The 11,680-nt window shown below is 36.0% G+C and overlaps 1 protein-coding gene across 1 annotated transcript; it reads right to left on the bottom strand.

Annotated features, from left to right (window-relative positions):
* Positions 1-3,397: 3,397 nt before the first annotated feature.
* LOC117327374 lies at positions 3,398-10,841 on the bottom strand. Its single transcript, XM_033884321.1, has 3 exons — positions 10,273-10,841; positions 6,245-6,460; positions 3,398-4,331 (listed from the first exon to the last, which is right to left on the bottom strand). The coding sequence occupies exons 1-3, from the start codon at positions 10,649-10,651 to the stop codon at positions 3,706-3,708; spliced, it is 1,221 nt and encodes a 406-aa protein (XP_033740212.1). The 5' UTR covers positions 10,652-10,841; the 3' UTR covers positions 3,398-3,705.
* Positions 10,842-11,680: the final 839 nt, after the last annotated feature.

Below are 11,680 nucleotides of genomic sequence, written 5' to 3'. Positions count from 1 at the left end.
GTCGTTGCAACATTTCAAGAGGTAAACATTATTTTCGTTCACACAGTCAGTCAAAGCTTGACAAAGAGGCCATTCGGTCTTGAAACATTGCAACGACACTCGTGCGCATTGTTATGTATACTGTTTGTGTAAAGATAAACCTTGTGTATTTAGACTTTCAATAAGTACAATGTAGACTGATATGTTTGACAGGACAACGTTCACACTAAAACATCAACACACTAAACACAAACGATAGTGTGACTAAGGATCAGACCATCTATCTATGTTGTTAAACAGATTTACTCATCCTTTTTCGTGTTTGTCCTTCGTTTATATTACGACCAAACAGATAATCGATATCTTTTAACACGGTTCTTCACTTTGGGTCTAACTTGGTTTATATCTACACAAACTGTATACGTAACAACGTTAACGCGCACGAGTGTCGTTGCAACATTTCAAGAGGTAAACATTATTTTCGTTCACACAGTCAGTCAAAGCTTGACAAAGAGGCCATTCGGTCTTGAAACATTGCAACGACACTCGTGTGCATTGTTATGTATACTGTTTGTGTAAAGATAAACCTTGTGTATTTAGACTTTCAATAAGTACAATGTAGACTGATATGTTTGACAGGACAACGTTCACACTAAAACATCAACACACTAAACACAAACGATAGTGTGACTAAGGATCAGACCATCTATCTGATACCATACCGTTCAGTTATATATATCATATGTCTTCTAGGTACACAGGGCCTAAGATAGACCCGGTACTAGAATGACACAAACATATCCTTTTCAGTATTTAAGGATAGAGCTAACGCGACAATTAAAGTAAAAAATCTCTGTCAGATACATCGACAACAAATATCATGTTAAGGCAGCTCAAAGCTTAAATGTGTCCACTAGTGAGAAATATAGACAGCAAACATCACCGGAACAGACAACATAATGTTCAGGAATTTTTCGGGAATGTTAATTTCTGAAAATCTACGGCTATCACATATCATCATGTATCATGCATTAATATATAACTAATAGGATTACGGTTATACATCACTTTGAACTGAAATAGAATAATACTCATTAGGCGTTATATATCCGTGCAATTAACATATTCGACTTCTTATACCCAAAGAATGGGACAAGTCCAGGGGAGCTACTGCTCTGTCCCCCGTTAGGTCAAAGGTTTTTTTTAATAAAAACAATGTTATGCGAGTACTAGTGAGGAGGTAGCATTGGTATTGACGTGTGTATTCTTCGTGACAAGACCTGCTCAACTTGACCGTGACCTTTAACCTTCTACCTTAACTACTTCTTGGCCGCAGTACATGTATGTTAACCGTGTAGGATCGATAGGACTTTTATATTTGACACGAGTTTCTTGTGACAAGACCTCTCCCTCGGAACTACATTTGCGGACCTCTTGACCGTGACCGTGACCTTTGATCTACTTTTAAAAAACTAATTCCTTATCCAACCCACTCCTTATCCAACCCACTTGGCAGCGAGTTTTGCTGTCTCCAGCTGACAACTCCTATTTTAACGTTTCGTAACAGTTACGATCATAAGATGACAACGGTAAATAGTCTCCCAAAAATAACTTTAACAATAAGAAATGATAAATTTCCAGTATCAGTGATGAAAAGCTGAAAAACTAATAACAAGCTTTGAAAGTCAATAGAATTAAACGTTGCAATGATTGGACATAACATTGACGTGGAGTGTGTTAAAAATGTCCTTACTGACATTGTGAACAAGGATGTGCATGAAAACTAGATTCTGATATGGTAATTTAGATTTTAACGTAATTATCACTTGCACCTGGACAGCAGATAATGTAGACACACTGTACTCCTCCTGGTATTCCGACATTTACTGCTAGCGGGTTCTCCAGCATATTTATTTTGATGCATTAGTTATGCATAGATCAGTCATTAATAAATTCTCTTGTTGGCAGAATATTGAAATATGCAAATCAGAACTATAGAAAATAGGTTGCTCTCAGGCCAATGTATAGAACCTATATTTTTACTAGTCTCCCTAAGTAATAGTATTACTAGTCTCCCTAAGTAATAGTTTTTACTAGTCTCCCAAAGTAACAGTTTTTACTAGTCTCCCTTAGTAATAGTTTTTACTAGTCTCCCTAAGTAATAGTTTTTACTAGTCTCCCTTAGTAATAGTTTTTACTAGTCTCCCTAAGTAATAGTTTTTACTAGTCTCCCTAAGTAATAGTTTTTATTAGTCTCCCTAAGTAATAGTTTTTACTAGTCTCCCAAAGTAATAGTTTTTACTAGTCTCCCTAAGTAACAGTATTTACTAGTCTCCCTATTAAAGTAATAGTTTTGCTAGTCTTCCTAAGTAATGGTTTTTACTAGTCTCCCACAGTTAGAGTTTTTACTAGTCTCCCTAAGTAATAGTTTTTACTAGTCTAAGTAATAGTTTTTACTAGTCTCCCTAAGTAACAGTATTTACTAGTCTCCCTAAGTAATAGTTTTTACTAGTCTCCCTAAGTAATAGTTTTTATTAGTCTCCCTAAGTAATAGTTTTACTAGTCTCCCTAAGTAATAGTTTTTACTAGTCTCCCTAAGTAACAGTTTTTACTAGTCTCCCTAAGTAATAGTTTTTACTAGTCTCCCTAAGTAATAATTTTTATTAGTCTCTCTAAGTAATAGTTTTACTAGTCTCCCTAAGTAATAGTTTTTACTAGTCTCCCTAAGTAATAGTTTTTATTAGTCTCCCTAAGTAATAGTTTTTACTAGTCTCCCTAAGTAATAGTTTTTACTAGTCTCCCTTAGTAATAGTTTTTACTAGTCTAAGTTATAGTTTTACTAGTCTCCCTAAGTAATAGTTTTTATTAGTCTCCCTAAGTAATAGTTTTTACTAGTCTCCCTAAGTAATAGTTTTTACTAGTCTAAGTAACAGTTTTACTAGTCTCCTTAAGTAATAGTTTTTACTAGTCTAAGTAATAGTTTTACTAGTCTCCCTAAGTAATAGTTTTTATTAGTCTCCCTAAGTAACAGTTTTATTAGTTTCCCTAAGTAATAGTTTTTACTAGTCTCCCTAAGTAACAGTTTTTATTAGTCTCCCTAAGTAATAGTTTTACTAGTCTCCCTAAGTAATAATTTTTATTAGTCTCCCTAAGTAATAGTTTTTATTAGTCTCCCTAAGTAACAGTTTTATTAGTTTCCCTTAGTAATAGTTTTTACTAGTCTACCTAAGTTATAGTTTTTACTGGTTTAGTCTGTATTATCATGGTAGATAAACATTATGATTGCGTGTCTTCAATATCAATACCATATAATTGATTGCTGAAAACATTTTTTTTTCAAAAATAAATAATAAATACATATATAACCTACACTCCCAAAAACTACAAACATGAGAAATAGATATAAACAAGTAGGACAGAGTTTGAAAAAAGACAATGGTACTATTTAATTATTATATTATTAATTATCTGATTGAGAATTCGAACTTGTGCTATACATATAAGCGTCTTTACAATACAAATACCTGACTGATGTTGATTCAGATCTTATTTGTTTGAGAAGAAGTAGTGTCTTAAAGAACATGTCCACGTATGTCCAATGGCACTAGCACAATAGTGATAGGTCTTCTTGACCCTCTGGGTCTGATGTCCTTAAAAGTTTATGTCAGACAGAGGATGGCTGGAAGTGTGGATGGCATGTTACCAACCACTTACCACAAAATAAGCTCATTTGCTTTTAGGACAAAAGCTATATTTCACTGGTACAGAAGTTGAAATAACACTTTCTTTTGTTTCTACCTTTCTGTAATGCTGCAAATGATTTTTCAACTCTGCATGCAAACCTGACTTATCAAGATCATATTTGGTAGCCACTTTTTGCTCGGTAAAAACAGTAAAGTTCAAGAAAAGCCAAATAACAACAATTATTTCATTATTTAGAATCTTCTTTTCTGGAATCCATAATCGCAGCCTCTTACTAGATAAAAGCAAGCAGTCATATTCTGGGTCATACAAACAGACAGATACATGGTCAGATGTAACTCCAATAGTTGGAATTAAGAAATGTAATAGGGTACTTCTACTCCTGTTTAGTTGAGCAAATCCATTAGTTATAGCTTCAGCCAAGATTTGTTCCAAAAGTCTTGATTCAAAAATATTGTCATATTTCTTATTGGCTTTCACTTCAGCACAAATATCACTGTTCCCATCAGTTTCCAACTTCCTTTGTTTACTTGCAGGTTCAGCATCGGCATCATCCTCTTCAGTGCTCTCAGTTTCTTCATTCCCAAGTGTCACAGCAATTGTGTGGTTCAACATGATATCTACTCTACCATGCCATGTTCTTGTTGAGCCTATTAATGAAAATTCAAATAAAACTGTACAAAGGGTCAAAGTTAATAAAAAGTTTCCCAATGGGCTTGACTTTGTACATTAAGCTATTTTCTGCAAATTAAACTTGGAAACTCCACTTCCAATGCATGCAAACACACACAAAAACTAACCCAGAGTTGAATGCTTATTGAAATGATAAACTTTTTACACAAATGACCTTTACTTTTGGTCAGGGACATTCATTTGCAGCAAGATACAGCCCAGATTATAAATTCCCTGGAGCTTTCAGCTATTGAGAAGAAGTTGTTCGAAGATTATAACATGTTTAAGGCAGTGATATTGAAAAAGGGTCATGTTTATTCATTTGAACACTCTGGTAGTCATATTTCACTAGTTCCCTAGGCCTTTTGGTTATAAACCGATAAGAAGTTTGAGGATTTTAACAGTTTTGATCCATATGATCTCAAAAAAGAGTCAATGTCATTCATTGGAAACAGACTTAAGAATTGCAAGCAATATAAATCCTCTCGTGTGTACTCACTGAGTTATCCTGCATGTGAAGTAATTTCCCATACAGGGCCCCCTCCCTCTGGCCTGAATCATTATTTATGCAAAAACTGTTCCCCTTCCTATTAAAACTATGCTTTTTACCAAATTTGGTTAAAATCTATTCAGTCCTTTATGACTAATAGCAATTAAAATGCATACCTATATTTCTCATATTGGGGCCCCACTCCTCAGACCCCAGGCTGATCAGTCTCCATTCAATCAAAATTTGTTCCACTTCTGCTACTTTCTGACCAAAGTTTGTTAAAATCCATTCAATCCTTCATGACTAGTCAAGATTTAAAGGAAAAGTTGACAGATGATGGACAGATAGAGGAGGGACAGACAGACGAGGGACTATGGACAAGACATAAATGTCACAGGCCCTTCAGGCCAGGTACAGTGTATTAAGCTGAAAACAAAATGGCTGACAGCCAGCCATCCTTGGATTTTGACAGATGAGGTTGTTGTTGCTATTTCTTGAAAAGAACAGGAAGGATATTTCTCAGACATTAGATGTAGGTACTTACTGAATGAAGACAGAATTTGTAAATTCAATGAGATGTACCTGGAAATTGAATTCTTGTGATCTGTCTTCATTCTGGTAATTAGCACAAAGGATCATGGGCCCTCCCTATTTCCATCCCTTGGTTCGACTGTTTTCATATTGTTCATTCACTTTGAAAAATGAATACTGAAGCAGCTAGTGCACCCATCCCATGTGATCCCTTGTACTAACCAGAATTAAGACAAAATTAGAACCAATTTCAAAGACCCAGCATTTATACAAAAATTGATTTCCCTTCATCCCATGAATTTGTAACAAATCCTGCCATTCCTTCAGAAGACAACAGATTTGAAAGAAGTTGCTTGTTTTTTGGGAGGGGGTGGGGGGGTGGGGGGGGGGGGGGAGATGCCCAATGCTTATCATAATTCTTTAAATTCCTCTACTCCCCTCCAACCCCTGGGGAGCCACACCCTCCATTTATACATTGGTTAATTAAATGGATCTCCTTTGCCCAATAATGACCTAGGCTAAATCTGATGAATCAAAATGAATTTGTTAGTTGTTGACCAATAGGGATTACAAGTTCTATATCTATTTTTGCTATAATAAAAATGTCACACCCTCAATTTATATAATATTTGATCTCCTTCGTTCAATAACTCTCCAGCCCAAATTTCATCAAAATCCATTAAGTCGTTCAGGACTAGTAGCAATTCAAATGATTCATCTCTATTTCCCCTATTGGGCCCTGTCATTCTGACCAGATGTGCTATTAACAACTGTGTTCCGACAGTAAAATACCAAAGCAATATACATTCAATAATTGCAAGTTCAATCTATCAAATAATTATGCCAAACAGTAGGGGTGTAAGATCTTACCTACTGACGTATTTCCTCCATAAACTGTAGCATTACAACCACAGCAACATTCTTTTGGAAGCTGCTTTGCATATTCATCAACTTCATACTTCTTGCCTGGGACCAACTGCGAAAACAGGTGATGGGCTAATCCAACCATAATTTGTGTCTCCTTGATTCCACTTAATGAAGTGCCTTTGGCAAGCTTCCAGATTGCCTCTTCATGTGTAGTTCGCTCTAAGAAGACAAGATGTATAAAATTTTCGTCATATTATATATATATATATACTACTAAAAGTTGTCTAACAACTTGACAATTTTTTACCAACATTAAACACAAGACCTAAAGGCTTAATGTAAAATATAGCCACAATCTAGGATGCTATATGTGTCAACAATGTTGGACAAAGGGAAATAACTTGTAATGAAAAAATGTTATTTCTCTAGTCTATCAAGATTATGCTATATTACATCATGTAATATAGCATAATCTTGACATGTAACATGTATTTTGCACAAACCAAGCAGAGCATACATGTTATTGAGTGCAGATGGTCAGTGATAAAACTGGTTATTGTTAAAGATTTTAAATTTAATGGGGATTTTTTTCTATGATTTATTTATCTTAAACAGATATTTTTAACAATAAATGTTTACAGAATTTCTTTGTAGATTTCAACTTATTAGACCCCTGTTATCTTGAATTAGGGTCAAAGTCATTCATTTTAACTAATTTGGAAGCCCTTTATTCCAGCATGCAACAGGCCCAATATTTGGTCTCCTGGGCTTTGGTTAAATAGCATAGAAGTTAATTTTATTTTTTATAATTTTCACCTATTTGACCTGTGACTTTTAATATAGAACTTGGTCATTAATTTGACCAAATCTAGTAGCCCTTCACACCAGCATGCTATACAAGAGGCCAAATATTAGTTAGGATAATATCAATTATAACCTAATTAGGGTGGACAAACCCCCGAAATTGTAAAATTCAGGACTTAATTGTTGCTAACTTGTTGCATCAGTATTTTAAGACACAGGAAAGACAATTTCATGATACTCAATGCTCCTTGTACAAAATGAACACAAACCGTCAATCACCTTACATATATTAGTCATCATGTTAGTGTTTTAATATAATTATGATATCAATAACTAAACCCAAAAATTTAAACATGCCTTGACATAAAACATATTATAGAAATAATATAATTTGTCAATTAAAATCATAACAACATATCTTCCGATGATGCTTGCTTATATAGTGCTTTAAAGGTGTTATCTGAAGATGCTTGTTGTCACATGCACATTGTTTTATCTGATGTAAAACAGGTTAGGAGTCTATAGTTTTCCAGACAGTCTCTGTAATTTGAGCTTTCGAGACAGTCTTAGAAATGCGAGACAGTCCCGTATAACAGCTCTAGACAAAATTGTCTTTGAAATGAAGGATTTTCTGAATCGGACGTACATCATAAAACTGCTCTTTAAAAACATCTAATAATTTGAGAGAGTTCCCAACCTGTATAATGCACATGTTGAGTTGACACTTTAATACACTTGATGTTGGCTTGTGTTGCAATAATAATATCCACCATCTTTTTGGTGAGGAACCAGTGATCTGTCCTTCAATCTTATAAGACCTTGCCTCTTTCCTAATTAAATGTAATGTGTGCATTTGTTTCCACAATATATTTAAACAGTGTAATAAAGTCTTTGTGATACTAACAGCTAAGGTGATGGGTCAATTGTTTTGCCCTAGATCTTGTTCGCCTTAATTGGGTTATTTTGCCCTAAATCTTGTTTGCCCAAATTTTCATTTTCTTGTCAGGATACATATAATATCAGAGACCTATATTTAGTATATAGGTCTCTGATATTATTAAACATACCAAACTTACATTTCTTTTCAATAGCACAATATGATTTATATGGGAAAACTGTGATTAAATCTGCTAATATCGAAAAATAAAACATCGTACACAATAAAACATCGTACACATCAAATTGATTTTAATTAAAGTTGATTTGTGAATTAAATTAAGCCACTAAAATGAAAAGGAAATGTCAAAGTTTCGCCCTAAAATTTTCGTTTAGGGTGAAACAACCTATGGCAAACAGGATTTAGAGTGAAACATTGACCCGGATTCAACAGCTACATGTACATGTAAGGTAATTTAGTTTTAAACAAGGGCCCAATGGGCCCAAATCGCTCACCTGTAATGCAGTGATCTTTTCATATATGGATCCTGCAGTTATTTGAAAGCATGCTACAGGACCAATATAATGTCTCTCTGCACTTTGGCTTTTCACTAAAAGTCATTTAAAGATTTAAGCATACTTGATCGACGTGACCTTGAATGTGAGTCAAGGTCATTCATTTGAACAAACTTGGTAGCCCTTTACCGCAGCATGCTACAGTCCCAATATCAACTCCCTGGGACTCTTGGTTATTGAGAAGAAGTCGTTTAAAGATTTTAGCCTTTTGACCCCTGTGACCTTGAATGAAAGTCAAGGTCATTCATTTGAACAAACTTGGTAGCCCTTCACCCCAGCATGCTACAGGCCAAATATTAGGTCTCTGGGACTGTTGGTTATCGAGAAGAAGTCGTTTAAAGATTTTAGCCTTTTTGGCCCCTGTGACCTTGAATGAAGGTCAAGGTCATTCATTTGAACAAACTTGGTAGCCCTTCACTCCAGCATGCTACAGACCCAATATCAACTCCCTGGGACTCTTGGTTATTGAGAAGAAGTTGTTTAAAGATTTTAGCCTTTTTGACCCCTGTGACCTTGAATGAAGGTCAAGGTCATTCATTTGAACAAACTTGGTAGCCCTTTACCCCAGCATGCTACAGACCCAATATCAACTCCCTGAGACTCTTGGTTATTGAGAAGAAGTCGTTTAAAGATTTTAGCCTTTTTGACTCCTGTGACCTTGAATGAAAGTCAAGGTCATTCATTTGAACAAACTTGGTAGCCCTTCACCCCAGCATGCTACAGGCCAAATATTAGGTCTCTGGGACTCTTGGTTATTGAGAAGAAGTCGTTTAAAGATTTTAGCCTTTTTGACTCCTGTGACCTTGAATGAAAGTCAAGGTCATTCATTTGAACAAACTTGGTAGCCCTTTACCCCAGCATGCTACAGGCCAAATATTAGGTCTCTGGGACTGTTGGTTATCGAGAAGAAGTCGTTTAAAGATTTTAGCCTTTTTGGCCCCTGTGACCTTGAATGAAGGTCAAGGTCATTCATTTGAACAAACTTGGTAGCCCTTCACCCCAGCATGCTACAGACCCAATATCAAGTCCCTGGGACTCTTGGTTATTGAGAAGAAGTCGTTTAAAGATTTTAGCCTTTTTGACTCCTGTGACCTTGAATGAAGGTCAAGGTCATTCATTTGAACAAACTTGGTAGCCCTTCACCCCAGCATACTACAGACCCAATATCAAGTCCCTGGGACTCTTGGTTATTGAGAAGAAGTCGTTTAAAGATTTTAGCCTTTTTGACTCCTGTGACCTTGAATGAAAGTCAAGGTCATTCATTTGAACAAACTTGGTAGCCCTTCACCCCAGCATGCTACAGACCCAATATCAAGTCCCTGGGTCTTTTGGCTATTTAGAAGAAGTCGTCTAAATTTTTTTTAGCATATTTGACTCCTGTGACCTTGAATGAAAGTCAAGGTCATTCATTTGAACAAACTTGGTAGCCCTTTACCCCAGCATGCTACAGACCCAATATCAACTCCCTGAGACTCTTGGTTATTGAGAAGAAGTTGTTTAAAGATTTTAGCCTTTTTGACCCCTGTGACCTTGAATGAAGGTCAACGTTATTCATTTGAACAAACTTGGTAGCCCTTCACCCCAGCATGCTACAGGCCCAATATTAGGTCTCTAGGCCTTTTGGTTATTGAGAAGAAGTTGCTTGAATGGAAAGTTGACGCCGGACGGACGGCCGGACGGACGACGGACGCCGCGCCACGGCATAAGCTCACTTGCCCTTCGGGCAGGTGAGCTAAAAAGCATATATAATTTAAGTTTTCGAAGGATTATAATACCTCGCAGAAATTCAAACAATGCCAAGAATGATTGACGACAAGCAGTGGAGTGCTTCCTGATTGCGTCTACGCCATCTGTCAGAAATTCTTTGAAAATATTTAAAGCTAGTATATCCTTCAAGTAAACGCCCCGGCACTCAGGATATCCTTCGATATAATTTTTAGCATATGCCTCGGCATGTTCATAGTTTAGTCGAAGATAGACAGATGCGTCGCTGAATGATTTCCCATCAATGGCATTACTTCTTTGTATAACTATGTTTAGAAATGCAGGTAAGAGAAAACCAGAGTCAGAAATAATATTTTTGAAAACACTTCTGACTAAATTTTCTTCTTTTGATCCACTGAAGTCCTTGAGATCATACTGGTTTTTCGCCATTTCAGAAATACGTTAGAACGTCCAAGGCACACTGGCGTTACCTATGCCATACAGATTTAAAGTTAAAAACATCGACTGGCCTTATGAGCCTACCTTCCTAACAGTAGCAAGTTCCGTTTCCAGTACGTGCAAGAAGTTCCGTTTCCGGTACTTTCAAAAAGTTTCGTTTCCGGTACTTGCAAGTTAAGATACAGGCATATATTACCAATCAGAACACCTCGTCTTCGTCTGCTAACGTAGGTAAGCTTGCTTTGTTTACATTAATAAACATATGTGTACTAAACAATTGTGTAGTCTACCGACTTTTCAATGTTAGAAGGGATCACTTTACAATGCTGAAGTCGGCGGGTAAGACGATTGACAGGATTGGGCTGCAACGGACAGAATCAAGATAAAATCGAACCGTTTTAATGATGATTAGGCCTATTATATGTATTGATTGAATATTTATACAACCGTAAAGTACCACGTGATTACATATATCTGTATCTTTTACATGTTTTACTGGGACGTAACTTTGAAGCTTCTGCTCGACGAGGTCTAGTTTCGTTTTCTAGTTCCCGCCAAAAGACCTACTTTCGTTTTCCGTTACAGAATCAACATGATGACCTAATTTTGACAAAATAATGGAAAAGATTGAGCAGGACTAAAAGACGAATTATAGGATCGGGTATAGACTGGCCACCAGTCCTAAGTATTCTGTGAAGAATTGTTCAGTTGAAATATAATACTATCTCCTCCTACTTTGAATTTAGACATACATTTTTTATTGTATCCTTGAGACCAAAATCATAAAGGTCAGGTTTATTTATAATTTAAATACTTCAACAAAATTATAGAAAGTATTAGTAGTATAACACCACAGCCACAGGCGTCTGCGTCTGGTTAGTATTTACAGAAAAAAATATTAGTCCCTACTCCACCAGGAGGGAATCATTTTTTTAAACAGACGCCTGTGATAATACGCCATTGAGTATGTTTGAAAGCATTGGCGAAAATTGTACTATTTTTCTTATCAGTATTGCGGCC

Source organism: Pecten maximus, chromosome 5, assembly GCF_902652985.1.
Source record: "Pecten maximus chromosome 5, xPecMax1.1, whole genome shotgun sequence".
Taxonomy (NCBI): Eukaryota; Metazoa; Mollusca; class Bivalvia; order Pectinida; family Pectinidae; genus Pecten; species Pecten maximus.
This window is presented reverse-complemented; position numbering and strand designations above follow the sequence as displayed.

Bases quoted from the DNA above. Each gene is read 5' to 3' on its own strand.
- LOC117327374 (XM_033884321.1), bottom strand. From the start codon at position 10,651: ATGGCGAAAAACCAGTATGATCTCAAGGACTTCAGTGGATCAAAAGAA. The intron at 6,461-10,272 runs GTATTATAATCC...TTGTCTTCTTAG, and splicing joins ATTGTTTGAATTTCTGCGAG to AGCGAACTACACATGAAGAG. The intron at 4,332-6,244 runs GTAAGATCTTAC...TTTCATTAATAG, and splicing joins TGGAGGAAATACGTCAGTAG to GCTCAACAAGAACATGGCAT.